Here is a 24852-nt window from a genome sequence, read left to right as displayed (position 1 = left end):
GGGTGACAGGCCCGCCAGGCCGGAAGCCCACCTGTCACGGTGGCGGGGGGTGGCTGGGGGTGGCCGGGTCTTTGTGTGGCCGGGGGGAGGGGGTGAGGGGTGGGGAGTGGGGGGCGCTGTATTTTGTCTTTGCTCCTAGGAGGTGCCGGTAGGCACCTGCCCCGAGGCAGCTGCCCCCAGGATGGACTGCGCGTCCGGAAAGCCGGGCTACTGCTACCCCGGGGGGCCCCCGTAGGGTGGCGCGGCCGAGGGGCCAGGCGTAGAGGGTTTATTAACGTGGTTTCCCATTCTTACTCATTTCTTGATTGTCGTTCTTCCTTACCAGGACAATCAGTCTTCTCTGGAGGGCGAACGTTAGAGCATCGACCTCACGGATCTGGTAACATGGCAAAAGATGTAAGTATGTCTGCTTCGTGCCACAGACACGTTTCCCTGGCACCACACGCTTCGCACTTGCCCCACCGTGGTGCAGAGCCACGACGCCCACGCTGCGGTGGAGTTTCCGTCCCGACCCTTCGGAGCAGGTGAAGCAGGTTCAAGGCGGACGGATGGACGGAACCACTGGGCTCCGTGGACCGCGTGTCTCGCTTCTGCGCTCACGAAGAGCGTTCCGCGGGGCCCGAGTGACACCACGGGCTTTCTCTTAGTGTCCCCAGGCTGTGTGAACATGCGGTTCCCAGCAGTCGTGTTGAACGACACCCTTAAGTAAGTGAGGTCAGGTGCAGGGACCGGCGCTGGTCCTGTGTGCAGCGGCCCCGAGCCCCCGTTCTGTGTGGCGTGCAGGCACTTAGTCCCCTTTCGTCCATGAAGCGCTATGCACTTGCTTTGGCCTCTTTTTATTTTTCCTCAGAAAAATGAAATTTGGTGACTCATGAAACGTGAAAAATTCTACTTTAGCTTTTTCTGGATTCGTCACGAACGTGTAGAATAAGTTGAGTGAGTTTTTAAAACTTATTCCAGGAAACAGGCATTTAGGTTCAAAAATAGTGTGTTATTGACCCTGAAGTCCGCTGCCGCACTCTGTGATCTCTCTGCGCCTGCCGGAGCCCGGCCTCCGTCCGGGCGGCCCCCAGCGCCGCCTTGCTTCTTGCCTGGGGCACAGGTTGGAAATACAGTCCGCAGGAGCTCATCTGCCTGAAACTCGAGCTGCAGCGGGAACGGGCCTCGCGTCTGCGGGGCCGGATCCGAGGTGTGAAGCTTTACCGTCCGTTGGGAGGTTTTGGTGTTCTCCAGAAAGCCTGCCTGCCGGCGAGCCGCGCTGGGTGACTGGGGGGCCTGCGCTCCGGGCGCAGTGCGTGGGTGCGCGCAGGCCCAGCCGCACACGACGCGAGGTTGAGGTTGTCACCTCCGGTTGCGTGTGTTGCTGGCCGTCCCTGTTCTCTGGGATTTATCCCGAAGGTGCGCGGGTGAGGTGGGGGTCGCGGAGGGAGCCTCTGCTGGAGTGCGGTGCTGGGCGTGTGTGTTCCGGAAACCACGTTTCTCTGTTGACCGAGTGACTGTCGGGAGGTCCTCTTGGAGTCCGTGGTGGCCTCTGGGGATGCAAAGTCATGGCCGCTGCTGTCCCTTCTGCCGGTCACTTCCACAGCGGCAGCCTCTGCCCAGCCCTTCGCTGCAGTATGGGAGGTGGCGCAGTGGAGGGTGGACGCCGTGGAGGTAGTGGGGCAGCTGGGCCGAGCGAGGCGGGGTGTTTTCCCTGTCCTGACCGCGGGGGACGCCGGCTGTGGCTGGAACCCAGGCTCAGCAGGGCTGGTGGGTCTGGCTGGAATGGGGTTGTGGTCCAGGGAAAGGCATTAGGCCTTTTCTCCAGCTACCTTGTATTTCTTAAGTGGGGATGTGACGTCTGAGTTTGAGAAGGTGACCCTGGCAGCCAGCAGTGGAGGGGAGGTGGCAGTGGCTAATCTGAGCAGGCGGAGCTCAGTGGGAGGTCAAAGCCTGTAAGCACAGGTGGGAGCCAAGCCCCTTGGGTTGAGGGGGTGGGGTGGGGCCCCAGCTTTGCAGAGTCTCCGGGTCTCTGTGGAAGGCTGGAGGGGGCTGGAGTCGGGTCCTGGGGGTCACCATGGAGGAGGACAGCCTGAGGGGACAGGGAGGGCCCAGCCCAGCAGACTTTGGTGTGAAGGGTGGAGGATGATGGCCTGGCAGCTTCCTCCCTCCACAGGAGGCCCAGAAGCGCCAGCAGGTTTTGGGGGTGCCGGCTTGACCCTGTTGACTTGGGGTGCTGGGCGTGGGGCCTAGGGGTGGGCAGCAGGCCGGGGGCGCCGGGGCCCTGGGCGGGCATCTAGGCATGCAGCCCACTATTGGAGGCCCGCCCCCCACCCTGCGTCTCTGGCGGAGGGGCCCGATGTCGTGTTCCCGGAAGACTTCTTTCCTCTCATCGTGCTGTCGGTGCGTCTCAGTTCAGAGCTGACGGGAGCCAGGCCCCCTGGGTGCCTGGATACCTTGTGCCTGCTTCAGTTCTTGGCACGCGCCTGTGGGCACGAGGTAGAAATGCCCGCGTTGAGGATGGCCTGCTGGTTGTGTTTGCGTGCTCATCCTGTGCATGGCGGGGGCACAGTGTGCTGTTCTGCTGCTCTCCTGATGGTTGTGGTGGCGGGAGATGGCAGATGAGCCAGGGGGCTGGGGGCATGGGGGACCCTGGGAATGGGGAGGGCTGGGGACAAGGAGTCCAGAGGGGGACTAAGGACATGGGGGGGACTCGGGGGACAGGATGTCTAGAGGCAGGGGTCTGGGGGGGGTGGAGAGGCTGGGGCATGGAGGGGCCAGGGGTGGGGCGTGGGGGGGATGGGGGAATTGGGGGCGTGCTCGGCCAGGAGGGCATGGGGTGGGGGACCTGGGGTCGGGTCAGTGGGCTGGGACATGGGAAGGCAGGGCCGGGGTGGCCAGCAGCCCGGACCCCTGAGGTGGGAGATGGGAGGGCAGGAAGAGCTTGGAGGTGTGTAGGGCCCGCCAGGGCCTGGAGCCGGAGCTGCTCAGGGGCCGCAGCACCTTGCATCTCTGTCTCTAGATCACAAACATCTGCATGTGTTTGAAAAGGAAATTGAGACAAAACACTGTAATTCCTGTGCTTAAGTACGCCCTTGCATTTTCTAGGGACGTGTGAAAATAAGCCTGGTTCCCTGGTACTTAGTCGCTGGCATTTCTTCTTGGGAGCGTGTCTCTTCACCTGAGGTATTTGTGGCCACGGCGAGCGGGCTGCTGTCGGGGGTTCTTGTGGCGAGGCCCCATCTGCCCTCCTGCGTCCCCGGCTTTTCTGGGGAGAAAAGAGGGTGGAGGAGGTCTCTCCAAGAGGTGGAGGCCTGTCTCCAGGAGGCTGGCTGGGGAGCAAGAACCGAGTAGGCCCGAGGTCTTCAATGTTCATTTATTCGAATTATATTTGCATATGCTGGTGATGAAAAATTCAAATGGTAAAAATCCAAAGTCAGTATTTGTACCTGGTGCAGAGGGGAGAAAACTCAGCCGGCGCAGAAGAACACAGTGACCTGGGGTCTGGTCACGCCCACAAGTGGCCATGAGCAACTGTTTTGGGGGCTGCTCCCAGAGTTTCGTAGAATACTGGCCGGTCCTGGGAGCCGGGGTGGGAGGTCTGGCTGCGGAGGCCGGCCACACTGTGACAGCGCTTCCTCCTGCAGTCCTGGCAGCCTTTGCGGCCGGCCTCGGGGACCCCCGCCGCTCGCAGGCTGCGCCTCTGCTCTTGGCCCCGCGGCGGAAGGGCCCTCCTTACCTGCGCGCACGGGCCAGGTCTCCACGGAGAGGCCCGGCCGGGCGGGGCCCCCAACCATGGGGCCTGTCCCCCCACAGCGGGATCTCCTCACCCAGGGAGGAGAGAAACGTACTTTATGGATTCAGTTATGAAACCAGCTGTCCGGATTGCATTTTGTGCTGGCCCGGCTCCCGTGAACGCAGACCACCATTGGGAAGGGTGGCCAGGCTGGGGAGACCGTCATTTTCAGCACTGAGAACGGCTCCTGAGGTAAGTGACAACTTCAGAGAAGATCCAGAAATGGCAGTTGTTTTGTGGGAGACATTGCCATTGCGTGAAGCGGAAAGGGAAGACACCCGACCAGATCGTGCGCCCGTGTGCCAGCTGCGCGCACGCAGCGCGGCCCCCCGGCCGTTTCACGGGCAGCGTGTGAGCTCCCCTGTGCCCCGGGCCCTGCGGGTCCGTGAGGAACGGGGCCCGGCTGGCCGGTCTGTAAGGCCGAGCGGGTGCTTCGCGGGTGGCTGGTAGGAGGCGGCTGCGGGCGGGGAGCGGCGGGGGACCGGCCCGCCTTGGTGCAAGCTGCAGTGAGTGCGCCGCGCGTTCCGTGAGCTTACGGAAGATTCTCCGCGTGGTGTCCCGGAGGCCGGCGACCAGAGAGGAGCACGGCCCATCTGGGCTCGGGGGTACAGACGAGGCCTGGCTCTACCATCAGCGGACCAACGCGCTATGTACAAATACACGGCAAATACACGGCCTGGTTCCTTAGTCCCAGACCTGGAGGGTGACACGAGGGCTGGAGAAATAAACGCGGTGACCGGCACCCAGCCGTCTCCTTCGGCCTTGGACGGAGTGCGTGTGGGATCAGGTGCGAAGCCCAGAGCGGCAGCCTGTCCTGGCGAGGCAGTGACTCCCCGGTGGGCATGCGGAGGGGGCGGGGCCCCACGGCCTCTGCGATGGGGCGCTCGCTCCTGCACGGCTCTGCGTGGCCCAGAGCCTGCGTCCTTCTGCGGCGGACGGGGCCGGGGAGGCTGTGGGGTGGGGTGAGAAGCCGGAAGCTACAGCTCACTGCGGAGATGCTACGAGACCGGTGTCGTATGAGGGAACACCGGTGTCCAGCTCAGGAACTGGAATCAGTTCTGCGCCTGGGGCTTGTCACGGAGCCGTCAGGAAGTGGCCCTGCCTAGCGGTGTGGCTTCTGGGCGATGTTCCCTCAAGAACCGCCTTTCAGGAAAGCTGTGCTCTTGAGAACAGTCCCGTGTGGAGTCGATGCCAGCTTCCTGTGTGTGGGGCTTCGTAGCGTATGTTGGGAGGGACAGGGCGTGGGTCAGTCCAGCAGGCGCTTGCTGAGGGGACACAGGTGTTGGGGTGCAGCGCGTTAGGGGTGATTACTCCCAGGCACCCATGGTGGCCCCCAACCATCCCTTAGTGTCCCCAGGCACCCCCCAGTGCCCCCAGCACCCCTCGTGCTCCCCGGGCCCCCCCAGCCCCCTCCACGTCCCCCAGGCACCCCTGGCCACCCCTTAGACCCCCCTTTGGTGCCTCCAGCCACCCCCAGGCACCTCCTAACTACCCCGGGCCCCCCAGCCCTCTCATGCACCCCCAGGCACCCCGCGACTCACTGTTGTGTGACGAGTTCCCCCAAGCACTCTATGCCTCAGTGTCCTAGGACAGGCACCTCCCCACCCCAGGTGTCCCGTGACCCGGTGTCGTGCCGTAGGCAGGTCTTGCAGGGGGTCCGCACTCCTCGGGCCGTGCCCAGAGTGGCAGCCATACGTGTGTGCACGGTGTGTAGGTGGTCAGCTATGAAACCAGTAAAGTGGGAGGTAAAATGGGTACAAACCTAAACATGTCACTGAATTCGAATGAATGTTTGCTCCCCAGTCCTTTGCTCTAGGCGCGAGCCTGTCCTCCGTGAGCGGCTGTGGTGCCGTTCCGTGTCTGGGGAGAGGACAGGACACAGAAGACACTGAGAGACTCCAAGTGCGGCCTTCCAGGGCCTTTGCAGGTTTTCCGTGGCTTTGACCATGTGTGAAGCGGCATAAGGGGGTGCTGAGGGACCACACAGCTGACCTGCACTCTCCCCCGACTTTGGGAGTGTGGAGTGCCCATCCCCTGCATGGAGGCGCCCTAGGTCTGCAGTTCTCCAGTGCCAGGGCTTCTGATGCTTTCTGGCCAAATCTCCGCTTTGTGCAGACCCGTCATGATGTCTAGGGAGGAGTTCTTACATGTGACACTGTGCGCGGGCACAGACGTGAGTTACCATGGACCTGTGTGCGAAGGTGTGGCCGGGCACAGGCACGCATGGGCATTGGAGAGTGTGTGCGGGCATGGGTGGGTGCTGATATGGGCTGGTATACGTGGGCATGGGCAGATGGGCACAGTATGCGTGTGCCAATGCGGGCAGGCATGTGCAGACATGGGTGTGAGTATGCGAACACGGGCACGCGTGGGCATGGTTGAGTGTGCGCAGGCGTGAGTGGGCGGACACGGGCGTGTATGCGTGGACGTGGGCAGGCGTGCAGACATGGGCGAGTGTGTGTGGACACGGCAGGCAAGCACAGGTAGGCATCGGTGAGCATGCATGGGTATGCCCAGCAGTTGGGCGTGGGTGGACATGGACATGCATGTGCAGACGCAGGTAGGTGGGTGTGCGTGTGTAAGCACGGGTGGACGTGCGGTAGTCTGTGCAGGCATGGGCGGGTGGGCACGGGTGTGTGTGTGTGGATGCAGGTAGGTATGGGCAGACGTGGGCGAGTATGCACGGACGTGGGCAGGTGTGCATGGACATGGGTGAGGGTGTGCGGGCGCGGGCGTGCATGTAGATATGTGCGCTGTGTCTTTGAGGCGTCAGATAAATTTTCAAAACAATCGTGCCAGTTTATACTTTCATTAGGTTGTGGGAGAGAGCACATGGTAACAATCTCTTTTCGACATTCAGTGTGATCACAATTTAAAAGCCCACAAAACATCGTCCATTTGGAGGCAAAACTTAAAATTGTGGTTTTAGTTTGCATTTCTGGGTGTAGAAGTTGGATCTTTCCTTTCTAATTACGTTACTTTGTGACTTGAGGTGCGTTTCTGTGTTCGTTTCCGTCCCGGTGTGGCGTTCCTGTTGCCGTGCGCCGCACTGTGTGAGTTAAGGCGTCAGGCCTGCCTCCGTGGTTTACGGCGAGGTGCTGGCGTTAGGTGTGCTCTTGTCCTGTTAGCAAGAGTTGTAAACGTGACACGGTTTCAAATCAAATCTATGGGAAATACTCCTTGTTGATACTTCGAGTTTTAACACTAAGTACCTACGATTTTTAGGTCGTTTAAGCGTGTTTCCTGCATTTGGTTGGCGAGTCTGTGTTTGTTCATCTTCATTCAGTGAGCTCATCAGGACTCTCTGAGGCCCAGGTTGGGGTTAGTGGTCAGTGCTCCTGTAACTTCCTGGGCACGTGACGGTGCAGCATGAGTGGAGCCCCTTAGATCTCTTCAGCCTTGCACAACGTCTTCCTCCTTCTGTTGGCAAGTGTTAATGACTTGGATTACCTTGAAGGGGGTCTAATGTTTCTTTTGTTTATTTGCTTTTTAGAAAAGTGAGGATTTCAGGGAAAATACCGTTTTCTACCTGTGTTGACAGGACCTCAGTCCTGCTTTGCAGGTAGGGAGGAGGAAGAGGGTGTTCAACCTGCAAGTTTGCCCCCAGGCTGCGTGTGGGGGTCACTCACTGAGTCAGACGCAGCCATGGCTTTGATCTGGCGCACTCTGAAGTTCAGCCAGCTCATCTAGAAAGTGTTTCTTGTTACTTTGGCAGTTCTGGAATTTTTTGTTTTTTTAAAGTTCAAGTACCTTGTTAGGAGAGATGTGCAGCTTGAAAGGTGTTTGCCTTAATGTTGTCTAAAAAAGTGGCCTCTCAGTTAGGCTAGCTGTGGGTTCTGAGGGGTCTTGTCCTTGTTTTAGGGTCTCCTCAGCATGCCCTCCTCCAGCACAAGCACAGCTTTAGCAGAAGGGAAGTCACAAAATTTAACAATGTCATGGGGTGTTGCAACCGCAGAGAGCTTTGAAACCCTGGCCTGGGGACCTAGGTGTTGGCAGAGCCCCTCCCGGCCGGAAGTGGAGGCTCCCGAGGGTGCCTTCCTCCTGTGGGTGGACCCCCTCTTTTCCTGACACCCTGGACCGTGGCCCTCATGGAGCTGCATGGGCACGTCTCGCTTTGGGGGCAGGAGGGGTGAGGAGTTGGGGAGTGCGCGGGTCAGTTTCTTGGATGCCTGACGCTCGGAGCTCTTGTGCGTCCTGGGTGCTTGTGTCTGGCTGGCGTGCGGACTGCGGTCCTAGAGACGGTGCTCACCCTGTGTTTCTGAGCGCTCCTTCCCCGGGGAACGGAAAGGCTGGTGGTGGGGATGGGGCTGTCCTGTGTGTCTGTCCCTGCGGCTGCGGCCACCTGGGCCCCTGGAGGTCGGGAAGGGCAGTGGCCTTGTTCCAGCTCCTGGCCTCCATGACTTGGTTTTTATCAAAAGGAAATTGAGTTCTTTCCAAAAGGGAGAAAGAAATCATTTTTCCAGTAGAGAAGTCAGATTAGCGTGTTGTTAATTTTTCATTTAGCCATTAAAATAAAGCTCCTCTGCGAGCAGCCAGTGTTTCCACCTCTGGCTGTTACGCCTCCGCTCGCCAGGGGGCGGCGGGTGTGCCGGAGTGCACGCGCAGCCACGGGACCACGGTATTTCCTGGAGACGGTCTCCGGGTCAGGACAGACGCAGTGACTCGGGGCAGATCCGCACCGTGTGCTGAGTCCGGCTCTCCCTCTCGCCGGTGGGGCAGCCTCAGGCAGACGCTCCTCTGCAGAATGAGGGTGATCAGCGTACCTTTCAGGGCAGCAAATGCTGTGTGCCCAGCCCGCCTGGCAGCCCTGGGTGGGCTCGGAAGCTCTGGGGAGCCCATTGTGGGCCTGGGCCTCTCACACACGCTACTTGGCTCTGTGAGGGGTTATTTGAATCAGAGCTCCGGGGAGGACCCCACTCCTCGTGCCGTTGAGGGGCCTAAGCTTGGGAATGAGTTGGGGTGTGGGGGGTCTGCGGGCTCCCAGAGGCGGGGTGGGGGGTGCCGCTTTTCCATGGAGCGCCCAGGGTCCCTTGGCGCGTTTTGCCTCGTCCCTCAGCTCGGCCCCCGTGTCTGCAGACCGTTCCCTGGCCTGCGTCCTCCTGCTTGCTGGGGCTACAGTTGGGACCAGTCTGGGGGGAGGTGGGCAGCAGGAACTGGTCCTGGGTGGGTGAGCCCCCACTCCCGGGGGGGCCCCTTCAGGGGGCTGTGGCCAGGGCATGGCTGTCCGGAGGGTGGGTGAGCGGGCTCAGTAGCGTGGACGTAGGTTAAGGGGAAAAGCAGCTGTGTGGCCGTCGGGCTGGTTCGGTCCTTGCTGTCACGCAGAAGGCGGAGCCCTGTTCACCTGGGGAGTAACTTACTGGAAGTCACCTGCCAGCTGCCGCCACATGGCCCCCATCACGTGTCCCTGTCAGGCCGCGGAGCGGTCTCCCGCCACCGCTCAGCAGGTGTGAGGATGCAGGGCGCGCCCCACAGGGCTACCTTGATGTGGATCTGTCACAGAAGCGCCAGATGTAGGCAAGTAGTTAGAAGTTGTCTTGGAGCCATGTTAGTTTTTTCCAGGCAGCCTCGCATTTGTGCACGCTCAAGAAGAAATTTGACGTTTTTCTAGGCGAAAAGGTAGAGGGTGAAGTGCAGGGTGCAGTCAGACACAGAAGAACAGCAGACTCGTGGTTCCTGCTGCGTCTGCCTGGGAATGGCCGTGACCGCGGCGGGTCGTGACCGCGGCGGGTGAGGGGGCCGACCCAGGGAGAGGCCAGGAGTGGGGGGCGGGGGGTGATAGTTTGAGACTCCGAGCTCGGCCGACATCCCAGTTCGGTGCACTGGGTGGGGTCGGGCAGAGGTGACGGGTTGTGACCTGTGCCCACGTCTCTGCTGGTGCTCGTGGGACCAGAGGCCGCACCCATTTCCGCACCGGGGGAGGCTGCAGGTCGGGGAGTGCAGGTAACAGTGCAGAAGAGGCCCACCAGGCCCCCGGGGGCGGGTTGGCAAGGACAACCTTCACTTGTGTGTCAGTTGCCCATGTCGTGGCCCCTGGCAGAGAACCCGAGTTCTCACCTAGGTTTCAGAGACCCTGGTGGCCGTCTCGTGGCCGCTGGCTGGGGTGTGCACTCTTGGTGGGAGCTTGTGTTTCCCCTGCAGACTTGCTCCGTGCTTTTCTGGCCCCACTGCCCTGCTCGCGGCTCGGGACCAGCGCTCTGTGACCTTCTGTCTGGGCCAGTCTGTGGATGTGACCTCTGCTCCGGTGGCTCTTCCTGCCATCTTGGTTTGTTTTCTGTGGTTGCCCCTTGGGGTCCTGACCTCAGATCCATAGCCTTGCCGGCGTCCTTCCCTGTCCCCACCGCCCCCATCTCTAGATCTCACTGTCCTTTTGACTCTGTGTCCTTTGTTTAGAAAATGACAGCAGCCTTATGCATATCTACTTACACAGCACGGTCTTTTGTTAAGAATGCAAATATGAGGGGCGCCCGGGGGGCTCAGTTGCGTGTCTGACTCTTGACTGCAGCTCAGGTCAGGATCTCACGTTTTGTGAGTTGGAGCCGCATGTCCTCACTGACGTGTGGCGCCTGCTTGGGATTCTTTCTCTCTGCTCCACCCTTGCTCTCTTTCTCTCTCTCAAAAAGTAAATAAACTCAAAAAAAAAAAGAATTCAAATGTTAGAAGGCAGACAGTTAGTGAAAATCATAGTCCAGGTGACTCTACTATTAATATTCTGGTGGTGATTTGGGGGATGGCCCCCTAGACACGGTGTTTGAACATGCACGTCTGTCATGCAGCTTTACGTAAATGGCCTCCCGCTCTGTTCCCTGCTCTCTTACTCCACGTGCCCTAGACAAACTGGTATCTAAACAGATCATTACAAAGACACTTTTTTTTTTTTTTACTGAGTTAAAGAGCGGGCACACCTGCATGCACAGGTCGGAGAGGAGCAGAGGGGAGAGAGGGTCTTAAGCAGGCTCTACCCTCAGCACGGAGGCTCAGTCCCATGACCCTGGGGTCACGACGCGAGTTGAAATCAAGAGTTGGAGGCTTAGTGAGCTGAGCCCCCAGGTGTCCCTATGAAGATGCTTTTATGGGACCTGTGAGATGAATGCAAGTGCAGGCAGAGCGTGGGGTTACGCCCTGCCCTGGTCACCGTCCTCAGTAACTCTGCTCCTGGCTGGCCGTGTGCACCTCTCTGCCCGCTGGGGGAGTGTGAAGCTGGTTACAAACATGCTGTCATCTCATTGACTATTCTGGCATTATCTCTCAAAGATGAGAACTCTAAAAATACCCAACATAACGAACAGTAATTTGTTAGTATTGTCAGAGAGCTAGTGACTGGGAAATCAAAAGGTTTGCATCAGCATAGAGCTGGTGTTCGGATGTGTCCTCGTTCATTTAGTCCTGCTGATGGACATTTAGATTGTTCCTGGAACCTTCTTTCACGGTGAGCAGAACTGTGACCACTACGCTTGCTGGTGGGCTCTCACAGCGGTGCCGCAGTGTGGGCGACGGGGCCGCTTGGGGGCCCCCTCCCTGCCCTGATCATGTGGAGGGAGACATTCAGGCAGAGGTGCCGTCTGAAGCCCGTGTCCCCTCCCTGGCCGGACCCTGTGCTCCTTCTTAGGTTGTTTCTACCTGATTCTCTTGTCCATGTGACCACTTGGAACTGTTTTTCTAAGTGATGAACCATAGCTTTACCTTAGACACATTTGTGTAACATGTCGCCTCCAGTCGCTTTGTGGTGTCACCGTGGTGTCCTCCCTGTGGTGGGGGGGAGGCGGGAAGGCGCCCAGTGTGCAGAGATGAAGAGGGTCAGCCACATCTGCGCACTCTCCTCTGTCAGAACGTAGTGGCCTGGGATCGTGGCATTGTTACCCATGGCTTCCGTGGCTTGTGAGTTTGGCTGCTGCTATGCTGGCTCGCAGCCCAGGACCCGAAAGTGTCACCTGTTGACACGTGCCCCAAGGCCCCTATGGCAGGACCATGTCTGAGCCCACTCACCTGGTCCTCACTGGGCGTCGTCCACGTCCGGGCTGTTGGCTGGAGGTTGCCCGCAGCTCCTGGCCCTCTGGGCCCACTGCCGGGTGGCTTCTGCTGCCAGGGCAAGTGAGCAGCAAGGAGAGGGAGGGAGGGGATGGAGTGAGGCCCACATGCACACAAGCATACACACGCACGTGCTCACACGCACACACAGGGAGAGCCGAGCCAGCAAGACCCCAGTCTGCGGCTCCTGACACTGGACATGGCCTGTGCAGATCCGGTCATTAGATCAGTCTATGCTCAGGGGAAGGGGATTGGGCGGAACCGTGAAGTGCCCCCTTACCTCCCATGTTGGGTGCCCACAGGCTGTGTCCTCCAGGGGCATCTGGCCAGGAGGATGGCGGTGCTGGGGGCCCTGGTCCCGTTTGCTCTGTAGCCGAGGGAGGGTCTCCGTGGGACCCATGGGGTGGGGTCAGGGGCCGGGCCTTCTCAGTATGTCTGGACTCCGCTCCTTCCTTAGATCTGTTACTTATGCGGTATCCTTGCAGCGCTGCTGGTCCCACTGGGTGCTGGTCCCTCTGGGTGCCGCTGCCGCTGGTGCCGCTGCCGCTGGGTGCTGGTCCCACTGGGTGCCGGTCCCACTGGGTGCCGGTCCCACTGGGTGCCGCTGCTGTTGCGTGCTGCTGCCGTGGAAGGCCTCTGCCTCGAGTGGTCACACCAGCTGACTGTGGGCACAGGGGAGCGGGCAGTGGGCCTCGACATTCTTCCCGTCCCTTCGTCTGCCTGAGGTGGTGCCAGCCAGCGGTCCCGATGCACCGGGGCCCCCACATACCCAGGTGTGCTGCTGCCGTCGGGGCGCCGGCTCCCTGGGTGCATGGGGACTCGGGGCCGCTGCAATGGGGAAGGTCAGCAGCGTCATCCGGCGTGAGCGTCAGTCATTGTGGACCCTTCCAGGTGCCTGGACGATCAGCGTGCTGGTGTTTTGCGTCACGGTCAGGAGGGAGCCGGGACTGTGGCCACTTTCTCGGGTCTCCGTGTCCTTTGTCTGCTGCTTGAGGCCACTGCTCTTCACCCTTTCGTCGGCCCCGCTTGCTGCTTTCTTCTGTCTTTGAATGACGCCGGCCTTTGGACGGCAGCCTGCTGGCCTGCCGCCTGCCTGTGTGGGTTTGGTTTTATTGGAGCACAGTCTTGCCATTTGTTTGGTACCGACTGTGGCTGCTTTGGTGCCCTGGGCTGGGAGCTGGTTCGGTCTGGACTGGGCTCTGGTGTTCTTTCCAGGCACATGTCCTGCCCTTATGGGGCATCTGTTCTAGTGGGGACCTGGGGGCAGCAGGGTAGGATTTATATAGAAAGTAGGCAGCGGGCAGAGTGGCGGTGGTCTCCTAGCAGCTGCCCCTCCCTCCCCCCTGCCCTGAGAGGCCGGGGTAGCACCTCGGATCGACCCTCAAGGGGTGCGGGCAGGCCCTCGGCACCCTATCCTGCGGCGATGAGAGGCGTCTTGCGGGAGTGTCTTCTAGAGAGAGAAGGGGCTTGGGGTGTGCGGCAGGAGTAGGGGCTCCTGGCCACCCCTTCTGTGGCTTGTGAGGGATGCAGGGCACAGAGGGCACCCAGGTGGGTGGCATGAGTGAAGCTGGAAGGGGTAGTTGCTACTTTGGTAAGTTAAGAATCTAGCTGGCATTTCAGCGTCCACCTCCAATCGGTTCAGCTTCCTCTGTAGCTGCTGAGTTTGTATCCAACATGAAAAACACACAGTAACCGGCTTTATTTACATTGAGTACAAACCCAGAAAGCCGAGGAGAAGTGTAAAAACAACTCAGGTGGACTGTGACACACGAGAGCCTTGCTTGTTGGTTTACGTGTTCACGCACTCAGCACCTTGGTGTTCCTTCCTGGGGGAGAGGTTTGCATCTTAGGTGTAAAGAGCGTGGAGGGAAGTGAGTTCTATGCGCTTAACTTAAAACTAAGTGCGGTTCCAGGAATACCTTTTAAAGTGTCACACAGCCTCCTTCCGAGGCTCGTCATCATGTCCCTGTGGGTTTGGCCAGGGCACAAGAGGGAAGGGGCGTGGGTGGTGTGGCCATAGTGTTTTCCCGGCCCGTGTCTGTGGTTGTGAACTAAGGTTCTGCCATACTAACGAAGCCGTGAGGATGGGTTCGTGTTAGGAAATGGCAAGGAGGTGGTGACGAACATGTTAGTATCTTCCCGTGTTCCCAGCAGTTGTGCTGTGTGGCCTTGGACTGGAGGAGCAGGAGCGGGGCGCCCCTGGGGTCCCCGGGCCCTGAGGGAAGGAGCTGAGCGCCTCGGGGTGGTCTGTGCGCTGCAGGCCTGCTGCGGGTGCCCGCACTCGGGGCCCATTCCCCTTCACGGGGCCGCAAGCTCTTGAACCCGTGCAGACAAGAAGCTGGTGTGAGATTACAAAGTGGGAAAGAGCAAACTCCTTTTCCAAGCTGCACACAGATTTAACACACGTCAGTGTTGACGGACTGGGTCCTGTGTGATCTGAGCTCGCTTTAAGCTCATGGGAAAGGGGGGGGTTCTCTCTTCAGGCACAGAGTGGGGCGTGTGCCCGGTCTGCACCCCTCATCAGCTTCACACCAGTGCCAGCACTGGCAGGCGGCTCCGTGGGGTGTTGCTGACTCACAGGGGCTACCTGGCAGCTGGCGTAGGGCTTCCTGCCTCGAGCCCTGGCAGTCCTGTGCCCCAGGGGCCACCCAGGACCTCGTGGTCACAGGCATACAGAGGATGGGTCACTGGCTGCCCGTGTTTAAAGGTTTGCGTGTCACGAGGCTGTGGCTGAGGTGGGCTGGCGGTCCTCTCCTCCTCCTGCGGGTTGGGGGGACTCGCCAGGGTTCCCCGAGGGAGGGCCTAGGGCTGGCGTCTGGGAGGGGCGGGAGCAGAGCACCGAGTGGGCCGCCTCTGCACAGCGGCATGGCTGCGGTGGGCGGTGACGGGCCAGGTGCTGGTGCCTGGGTGGGTGCCTCAGCGGTGCAGGGCTCCCTGCCCTGCTGCCACTCACTGCCGGCGCCTGGGTGGGCGTCTCAGCGTCCTTTGGGACTCACACCCCACGAAGGGGGTGGTGTTTTAGGAAAGTACCGTTGTGGGAGGGCTGAGGCTGGGATCCTGAGGGCGGACGGGGGGTTATGGGCCACAACGCCAGCGACCTTTCCATACGTCCCTGGATTAGGGCGTGTGGTTCGGACTGACCGGCTTCTCTCCGGGATGCCGTCCCACATGCTCCTGCCCCGTGGTGCCCGGTGCCCCGTGGCCTCCGTCGAGCTGCCCCTGCGCCTGGGCCAGGCAGGCGTCTCTCTGAGTTGGTCATTAGGCTCCGGAATGAGTTCTGTCATCTTCACAGAGAGCAGTTACGGGGGACGAGCTGGGTGTGGCCTGGGCGCAGGCTTGATGTGGGGGCTGTGTCGCGCAGCGTGACCCAGCCCCGGGACCAGTTTAGGTCAGTCGTATGTGGAAGCCGGGTGACCTCAAGCGTCCGTCCTGTTCTGGCACCACTGCTGCCGGGCCTCTGCTGGCGGGGCACCCCCTTTCCGCGGCAGCCCTGCCACCTGTGTGCCGCCAGGGCTCTTGCTCCTGGGCAGACTCGCCGAGGGCTGGTGTCAGCCTCCGAGGACAGGATCCCTGGGTGCGTTACTTTGGTCCTGACCGTTTGTCTTTGGTCATTGGCGATCAGTCACGTGATGCCAGGAAATTTGGACCAAATCTGCATGCAGCTGTTTAAGTTTGCTTCAGAAATGCATCCAGTTACTTCCCAGGTGAAAAGAAGCATGTTTTTTGTTCTGGAGAAAACCTGGGAGCCCTGGCCACCTCGTGCTGAGCAGGAACCCCGGTGGTTAAGAGGGCGTAGACCTTTATTCTCCTGAGTGGTTTCCGTGGGCTGGACCTTGGGCTTGGCTGGGTGGCAGTGTGTCCGGTGGCCCCCGGGGGGGTGGGGGGAGGACTTCCCAGCTCCAACTTTCTAATTTCCTTTGTGAAAACCGAGCTTGCACCACCTGTGATTCTGACACATGTCGTCCTGTGCCCGTGAGGCTTGGTGGGGTGACGGGTCACGGCCCCGCACGCACACAGTGGCAGCTGCCAGCCAGCTTCTTCCTCCGTCACGGTTAGTGCCCTGCAGGTTTACGCTCCAAACTGGATGCCAGGCTTGGGAATAGGGCAGTGTGGGAAGACGGTCTTGTCAGAGGTGATGCCTGTGGGTGCGCAGCACCCAGGTGGGGTCTGGGGGAGGTGGGTGGCATGCACCACTGGGCAGCCTGCTCTGGGCATTACAGCCCCTCAGTGCCAGGCCACCATGCATTGCAGCCCCCTTCTACAGGAGGTTCTTTGGAGAGACAGAAACGAGGCCTATTGGAGCACAAGCTGGTGGATTTTCCATCAGGGTCCTTCCGGCAGCCGGGAGGGCGTCCAGGAGCAGATGCAATGCCAGTGGGCGCACCTGCAGCCTGCTCCAGCCTCTCCTCCATGCCAGCCGGCTGTTGGCCTCCGATCCCGCTCTCTGTGTTCTCCAGAGACTCCTCGGTTTTGGATCAGGATGCTGAGACTGGCAGGGAGGGCCTGGCCTCTTCATCCATTCCCAGACTTCTCCAGAAAGGGCTGGCCTGGCCTGCTCATCACCCAGCCTGCTCACCAGATGACCGTGGTGGGCAGCGTGTGGCCGGGGAAGACCAAGCCCTTTTGCCTTGGAGAGGATGGGCTAGTTTGATCGCTTGAGTTGGACTGGGCGTCCCCCAGAGGGACCAGGGGCTTCCTGGCGTGGTTCCTGTTTTGTGTCCTGAGGGGTTGCTGGGGCTGGATCCCTGCTGCGTGGACCGTGAGCACCACCTCTGTGGGAGGGGACTTCCTGCGAGCGGCCTGTGGCTCCTGAGCCGGAGCAGCATGGGAAGCGGCCCCAAGTCGGGGCAGACCCTGGGTCCCCCCACGCAGAACCACGAGGGCAGTGACAGGCACGTCCTCTGGGGGCTTCACGCTGCCAGCTCAGGTGTTCAGCCACGTGTCCGCCCTGGTGCAGAAGGACAGTGGACGTGGAGGTTGGGGCCACCATCTGTGGGACTGAGGAGCCGGAGTGCCAGCGATATGCAGGGAGCCTGGGGCCGTCTGACAGGCATGTGGGGGCTGAGGCCCTCACCTCCCACTGCTGTGTCCTCAGCTCTGTGGCATTCGGTGTCCCGTGGCTCTGGGGCCCCTGAGCCTGTCTGCTGGGACCAGCCTAGTGCCGTCTCCCGGCCCAGAGAGAGTTGCCCCGCTGAGCCTCGTGGCTTCTGGCCTCTTCCTCCCGGCGGCGATGTTCTCGCCCGGCCTCCGTCTGTGGCCATCCCTGTGGGCACATGCTTGGCTCTCTCTGCTTCCGTGGAAGGTAGGGTTTGGACAGTCCAGAAAAGTGGCCCACGTGGGTGTTGCCAGGCTCTGGAACGGGCCTGACTTCCGTCTCCGGTTTCGCATGGAGATTGTGCATTTTAAGTGCGTTTGGTGTGTTCTCCACGCACCATGGGGAGACAGAGAACCTATGCCTGGGACACAGCAGGGACTGACACACGTCCTCTCCCGTGCTGGGCTCCGGAGAGCTGTGCTCTGCGGCCCAGCTTGCTGCCCTTTACATGCTTGGGAGATGGCCCTCCAGAGGCTGCCCTCCTCAGGCTCCTCCCAGGGTGGGAAGGGGCCTCAGACGCCCTGGCTTCCTGGACAGACAGGACAACGCCAGAAGCTGTAGTCAGATCCCTTCACGGGCAGGCCTGGCTGCGCTCACACACCCGTGCAGGAAGTCCAGACACACCGCTCAGATGTGTGAGCTTCTGTGGATGCACGGCTTGGGTGTGTGTGCGGTCACTGTGTGCACACAGGCGTGAGTCCCTGGACACTGGGGCACTCTTGGGCCGTGCTCCTGCTTGGCCAGGGCCAGGAGTCCCACTGCCCTGGCCGCTGGTGGTCAGAGGCCTGGGCAGGAGGGAGAAGAGGCTTATCTGCCGGGGTCGGTTGACCTGTGTTGTGTGTGTGCACGCGTGTGTGGGTATTTATGCACATGTGTGCACCGGTGTGGGTGTAGGACGTGTGTGCGCGCATGCGTCTGGGTGACTGCGTGTGGAAGGTGTACTCTGGTGTGAATATGTACATGTGGCAGGGTAGTATAGGTGGAGGCTCCGTGTTTCAGGACCCACCTGCCCTGGTTGGGCGTGAAGCAGGCGCACTCTGATGCCTGGCGAGGACGGACTGGGGACTGCCGGCAGCCCGCGCTGGGGGCAGACAGTGCGGGGTGCCCGTGACGGGCTCCTGCAAGTCTCGAGTCTTCTGAAGAAAGCAGACGCAGGACGCAAGTCAGGGATCAGGCCGGGACACGGCTCCCTGTGGCATCTTAGGTGCGTCTTGCACCTTGGGTAGTGACGTCATTTGCCTGGTGCCCCCGGTGTGCTGCGCTGTGAGCGGGCACGCCTGGGGTCTGTGCGTGGTCGCCCTGCTCAGGCACGGGGGTGCTGGGATGACCCACTCTCCTGCTCGCACAGTGCATCCCCTGATCTCCAGAGGAGCAACCCTGCCCTCCGGTCGGGTCCCCAGCCTGCTCTGACGACGGTCAGATGAATGTTCACGCCCACCTGGGGTGCGGCTCCACCGAGCGCAGGCGCTGCCGCGTGAACACGTGTGCTGACTTCATGCACAAAAGCTGTGTTTCATTAGTGTCACAAGGGCTAGGCTCCGAGGGCTGACGCCCCGAGGCCGAGCGGGCCCTGCGTCCCGTCCCTGCAGGGCTCCTGGAGCGCTCTGTGTCACAGTGGCCGCGCTGTCTCCTTGCTGCTGCGCTGCGCCTCCCTCGCGCAGCCTGGCTTGTTAGGAACTGTGGCTTTGTCGCTCTCAGACGCCCTATTTACTGTCCTTGTTGCTCTCCGCAGGCCGGTCTAATTGAAGCCAACGGGGAACTCAAGGTCTTCATAGACCAGAACCTTAGTCCTGGAAAAGGTAAGGCGCCTCTTTTCCAAATACACTTCTTGGGAGCATTGGTGGTTCAGTGGTAGAATTCTTGCCTCCCAAATACACTTCTGTGGATGCCAGTGTTAGGGTCGGTGGATTTGGGGATTTCTCCTGGACGAAGGCCCCTGTCCGGCGTGGGGCCTGCCTCGGGAGGGCTCCCGTACGGCCGCAGGCGCTGCCAGTGTGGGGCTCGTACTGTTGGCAGAAACTGGGGAACGTGGAGAGCCCGGGCCATGTGCTCTCCTCTGCCTCACGGGCGCCGGGAGCCCTCCAGGTGTCTGCTTTGGACTCGGGCGCTACCCTGAGGAGCCTTGAACCCAAGGCTGGTGGTGCCCTTCTCATGCGTCTGGATGCGCGTCTTCCGCGTCACGAAGGCACATGTGTATGTTTTGCGGCTCGTTGGAATTCAGGGCCAGACATGGGTGTGGGCGGGTCCAAGCCACTCCCCCCCCTTCCCGCCCCTGGGGGCCCACGGCCTCCCTCCTGGAGGGACTGTGATGAACATCCTCCCGCTTGGCTATTTCCCGGGCTGGACTGGTCGTGGCAATGCTGGGCCAGAGGGCACTCCCCTTCCAGCGTCGGTGTGTGGCACCTGGCCGCCTGTGGCATCGGGAGCTCAGAGTGGCTGGGTCACTTCCGCCACCTTTGCTCTGCCTCAGCCAGACTGAGGCCCTGACAGGTGACCTCTCGGCTCTTGCTGTAGCTTGGGGGGGGATGTCCAGCCCCTTCCCGTCCATTTGGTGCTGGTGTGGCAGCCAGGAGTCCAACCGTGCCCTGCTCCGGGGGGCCCAGTGGGCCGACGTGGTTTGGGGTGGAGGGTTCCGACCCTGCCCCCTCTTGTGCATCAGGATGTCCCATTCCGATGCTCAGGGAGGCTCTGCTGCCCCGGCTCAGCGGGTCTCCCTCCTTGTCAGGGAGGCCACTCTCCCGGACGGGCTGTGGGCCCCGGCGTGCACTCCACGTGCTCGGAAGGTTCTAGGCAATCCTGCTTTTCTGCACATCCCTTCCTCCTTCCCTTCCTGTCCAAGGACAGGGGGGCCCTGCTGAGGGACTCCGTGTTTGCAGACGGTTTTATTTCGATGGCTTTCACCGTTCCCGGGTTGCTTCAGTCTGGCTAATTGGAAACTTAGGATTTCAGGGTTTGCAGGCATGACATCTTTAGTAAACGTGACTAAGCAGAAGTAACAGTGAAAACACCACGGACTCTGCTCCCTTGGAAACAGTGGAAGTCCTTCATCCTGGCCTGTGTTTTGAACTCCTTTATTGTTTGGACGCTTATGAAGGTCTCTCCCATGATCACGGGCTGCCTGTCTCCTTTCCTGTGTTACAAACAGATCTGTGCTTCAGCCTTACTGGGTTTGATGGTGGAGCGGTGGGTTGCCTTGGAGGGACGAGAAAACGACAGCTTCTTGAGTCTCCTAGGACATTCTGGCTCCAGTTCCCTGCACTGTTAAGGGATTTGGTGTGTTCTTGGGTGCCGTCTGGCCTGGCGCGCTCCTCTGGCGGGTCCCAGGCTCCGCTCACGGCTGGAGCTTCTGCCCCTCGAGGCTCCTGGCTTTTGCCTCTGCTTCCGCATCTCCTGGGACCAGTGCAGCCTCCCAGGCATGTGGGCCCCTGCCCCTGCGCCTCTGGCACGTTTTGGGTGCGAGGGGGCCCCTGGCCTCGTGCCTGCCGCACGCTCCTGCTCTGGGCCTGAGCGCAGGCTGAGCGCTGCCAGGCTCCGGCTCCTTCCAGGGACGTGCTTTTTCGTACATGGAGCCACTTGTCTGTCGGACAAGCTTTCAGGTGCTGCTCCCGCCACGGAGGGAGAAGGGCCCGCTGTCTGACCGCCGTGCTCTCACCCACAGCTGCCCTTGCTTCTGGCTCGGGGCTCTCAGGCTCATTTGAGGCAGTGTGGTACCGGAGTGCTCATGCTGGGTTATTCATTGGTGTTTTGTTAGGTTGGGGACCTGTGGGTGTCGCACCGTGTTGTCTGCCTGGCGCTCACTGGGGGCACTTCCTGAGGAGCGCTTGGCAGGGGCTCAGCCAGTGCTGTGGTGAGTGAGGCCCAGGCCTGTCCGGCAGCCTGGGGACATGACCAGCAGTGTGTGCTTGAGAGGCAGTTTCTCTGGAGGGACTGAGGGTCAGGAGTTGGCTCTTGCTGAGGGGTGGGGGCCAGGGGTCCCAAGGAGGGCTGCGGCTGGGTCTGGTCCGGTCTTGCTTCCTGTCCCCACGTGCTGCACCGCGGGGCCCGGCTCACAGCAGCTCCCAGGTCCACCACCCTGCCGGCCCGGCCCAGCCCAGGGCTCGGGGCCAGTGAGCCCCTCCCGAGGTGAAGCTCCGTTCTGGCTGCTCCTGCCCGATCTCTCCCTGTGACGCCCCCTCCCACCGCATCCTGCACGCTCCCGTTCCCTGGGTCCTGGCCTCGACTCTGCTCCCGTCTCAGCCTCCAGGGCCGTCCGCGCCTCAGCCTCACGTGCCTCTTCTTGCTGCTGCGTGTGGTCCATTTCCAGATCCCCGTGTCCACAGGCTTGACCAGAGGCGGACCCTGTGGGAGGCACGTGGAATGAGAGGTTGGTTGTGTGGGGTTGGTCCCTGTGACAAGGGGACCAGCAGGCTGGACACAGGTTAGAGCTGTGGTGGTGGCCTCAAGGCAGCCCCTCCTTCCTCGCGGAGGAGACCTGGGGCGCCTCATTAGGGGGCCCTGGAGGCTGGTCTCCCCCACCTACCATGGGCTTACGGCTGGTCTGTGATCGGATAGCTGGGGACGAGCGCCTTGGTGGTCACATCAAGTTGGTTGTCACACCTGCAGGATTCAAAGAGCTGTTTTCCCCAGAACGGTGCGCTGAAGCCATGTTCTCCTGTGCCCACGGCCCCGAGGATCAGAGCCCTAGTGTGGTCTGGGATAGTGAAGTTTCCGGTCTTCACCGTGACAGCTGGGAGCTGCTCCCTGGGCCTCGCTGACGGCCGTGTCGCTGGACGAGCCTCTGCACGCGCTTTCGAGGGCACGTGTGCGTGGCCGCACCACACACGTAGGTGCCCGGCCACAGTGGTGCCTCCTTTGCTGCCATTTGGGTTCTGGTGGCCCAGTGGGCACAGGCCCCCTTGCTCCCCTCCTGCCCTGCCGGTAGGGGTCCGGCCAGGTGCTTTGTCGGCTCGGTTTGTTGCCGCTGTTCCTGCCAGGGCCCCCTCTTCCCTCTGCGGCCGCTGCCCCGGGTTCGGGCCGCATTCCCCGCTGTGCATGCGCCGTGGCCTCCTGATGTGCCCGCCGCCCTGCGCACGGAGCGGTCCGAGCCTCGCCCTCCACCTCTCCTCCGGCGCGCTTCGTGTGTGCTCGCCAAAGACGCACAGCTAACGATGTGAACGTGTTTGCGTGTGTTCACCATTTCGGACACCTGTGCATGTGTGTGTGGGGTCTGCACGCGCTTCCCTCCCGGCGGTGTGTGACGTTGCTCATCTGCAGCTGGCCCCTGTCCGGCGGTTTCTGGTGCTGCTTTGGTCGCCTGCCCTCTTGCTGGAGCGCTCTGGTGCCCGTTGACTGTCGCCCCGAGTGCCAGTGCGGGAGGCGGCCCCTGTGGAATGTCACGTCCTGCGTGCGTGGCCGGGTCTGGCTGGTGGCAGGACGTGTCCTGCGATGTCTGCCATTTTCCTTCTGCTTCAGTGTTCCCTTCCCCCGAGGAGGGGCTCTCAGGCGGGCGACAGCCTGAGACGCGGGAACCGCACCCTCCCGGATGCGCATGGGGCTGCACGTGGCCCGGCTTCCCCCGGCCCCTCCGAGGCCGCCCTCCCGGGGAGCATAGACCACAGGCGCCGTCGTGTGAACCCAGATGACGTCTGGAACACAGAGTGAGGCCATGTCCCACCTGTCAGACCCACGCCGGGCTTGCCGGGAAGACCGGTGTTCAGGGGAGACGCGCTTGCGGAGGCGGCCCTGAGACGGGGGGCGCCTCAGCTCGGACCCTCCGGGAGGCGCCCCTGCAGAGCCTGCCCCCTCCTCGGGCGCAGAGCGATCCGGCGCCCGCCGTGCGGGGGGCAGGGCCGTACGTGGGCGCCACATGCACCTTCTAGGACCCTTTGGCCGCCGACTTATTTGTAGTGTGGCGGGCAGGAGCGCAACTCTTCTTAGAACTTAAACGTGGTTGAAATTATTTTAAAGAAGACCTTAAACCTTATGATTTCATAATCTGTCATAAAACCCATAGATGTTACTGGATTGTGATCGCTAATTATAAAAATATGCTTATGTTTCTGGAATCATTTTCCTGTTAATAATTACAGCAGTCAGACCACATGTTCCTAACCCCTTTTCTTGCCAAGAAAGAAATTTCCCATTTCGTAACATTACAGTTGACAATCCCGCAGGGGCTCCTGGGTGGCTCAGTGGGTTAAGCATCCGACTTTGACGCTGGTCAGGATCTTGTGGTTTGTGAGTTCAGGCCCCTTATCGGGCTCTCTGCCCCTCCCACATTTGCGTTCTCTCCTTTTCTGTCTCTCAAAAATAAACATTAAAAAATATTTTGTTACGTAGTTCCTTTAGTAGAAGACTCTAAGTAGCTTTCATAGTTAAAGTAGTATTTCTAGTGAGGAGATTCCTAGGCTGTGTTACAGTTTAGCCCATCTTGTAAACTGAAATGTAAATCGGTCGAGTGTGGCGGTCTGTCAGTAGAGGATGTTAAGCATTCTGATTTCTGTGGCCAGATTAAACCAAAAATGAATCCTATCCTTGAGATTGTTATAGGTGTGTCTTCTTCCTGAGTCAGCAGATGGTAGGAACCCCAGAGAGGTGGACCCTGGCTACCTGGGTGCTCATGTGTGCAGGCACTTGCGTATGGCGCATGTATGGTGTGCACGTGTGGTGTGCACGTGTGGTGTGCACGTGTATGTGTGCCGTGTGTGTGTGTGCATGTGGCATGCACGTGTTTGGAGTAGCCCTATGGAGGTACCGTGTGGAAGCCCATAGCACAGATGTGCCCCCTGGCACACAGGTCCCCTTGGCCGCACAGGGAGGGAACGTCAGCGGGAGAAGGGACAGCGGATCCATTAAGCCCGGATATTTGCGGGTGGAGCCAAGTCGGGGCAGGGGTGGGGCGGGCCTGTGGATCTGACGGTTCGCTCTGCTGGTTCAGCCTCCTGAGCAAACAGGGTAAAAGGAAAATAGTTAACTGTAGGTTGTACTGGAGAAAGACCACATGGTAATTCTTTGTGAAGAGCCTCTCAGTGGCACACGGAGACCCTGGTGGGGACCGCAGGTGGCGGCCAGCAGGTAGAGAGCGGGCGCCTGGCCCCGGCCCTGTCCGCTCTGGCTCCCCGCGCTGCCGTTGCCCTGGCCGGGTGGGAGCGGGCCTCCCAGGCCAGGGCTCTGAGCGTGTGACTCCACGGATGGACGTCCCCTGCGGCCGCGCCGGCAGCTGTAGCCCAGACGTGCCCGGCTGTTCCGGGTTCGTTCACTGTACTTTACGTTCGAGGCAGACTTTAAGACACAGTGTTGCGACAGCTGCCAGGGCTGCTGGTGGTGACGGGGTCGTTTGAAATTTTGAAAAAAATCCCCAATTTTATCTTTTTTATGAGTCAATTCAGTATTCCTAGAAACCTGCTAATGACCCATATGTGAGTCTGAAATGACTAACATGTTTGTGTTTTAAATCTCTCTGTGCAAAACAGAGTAACTTTTCTTTTGTCTTTTAAACTGTCTTATACATATCTAAAACGATGGTTAAAAGTTTGCTTTTGGGGGCACCTGGGGGCTCAGTCGGTTGAGCGTCGGACTTCGGCTCAGGTTGTGATCTCCCGGTTCGTGAATTTGAGCCCAAGTGGGGTTCTGTGCTGACAGCTCAGAGCCTGCTTTGGATCCTCTGCCCGCCCGCCATCTCTCTCTCTCTGCTCCTCTGCCGCTCATGCCCCCTCTCTCAAATATAAACATTTAAAAATTTTTTTTGCTTTTGTTAAGATACAGGCCTCTGTGTTTAGAGAAAAATAAAAAAACTCAAAACAAATAAACATTTATAGAAAACAAGTACCTGCTGGTGTCAGTTGGTAAAAATACTAACATTTAGCCGGTTGGTTTGACAGGTCAGTGTCTTGGTTGACTTATCAAGAGAAATCATCCAGTGTTTGTATGTAGCAGTAAGATTGTTTATTGAATTTTGAAGTCTGTTCTTTCCTTTTCT

General features: G+C 60.2%; 1 protein-coding gene across 3 annotated transcripts in view; it reads left to right on the top strand.

The window, feature by feature from the left end:
• Window positions 1-155: 155 nt before the first annotated feature.
• The window catches only part of TFDP1 (transcription factor Dp-1), a 38057-nt gene continuing 13360 nt past the window's right edge, over window positions 156-24852 (top strand). The window contains exons 1-2 of one of the 3 annotated variants that reach the window (XM_029936398.1): window positions 156-396; window positions 18628-18694. In XM_029936398.1, coding sequence (XP_029792258.1) covers window positions 385-396; window positions 18628-18694 — 79 coding nt within the window. In that variant the 5' untranslated portion in view covers window positions 156-384. Of the gene's footprint in view, window positions 397-7856; window positions 7928-18627; window positions 18695-24852 lie in introns of those variants that run through there. The other 2 variants (XM_029936397.1, XM_029936399.1) reach the window with 2 other exon arrangements.

This window comes from Suricata suricatta, chromosome 4 (assembly GCF_006229205.1).
Source record: "Suricata suricatta isolate VVHF042 chromosome 4, meerkat_22Aug2017_6uvM2_HiC, whole genome shotgun sequence".
Classification (NCBI taxonomy): domain Eukaryota; kingdom Metazoa; phylum Chordata; class Mammalia; order Carnivora; family Herpestidae; genus Suricata; species Suricata suricatta.
Note: the sequence above shows the minus strand (reverse complement) of the source record. Positions and strands in the feature narration are given on the sequence as shown.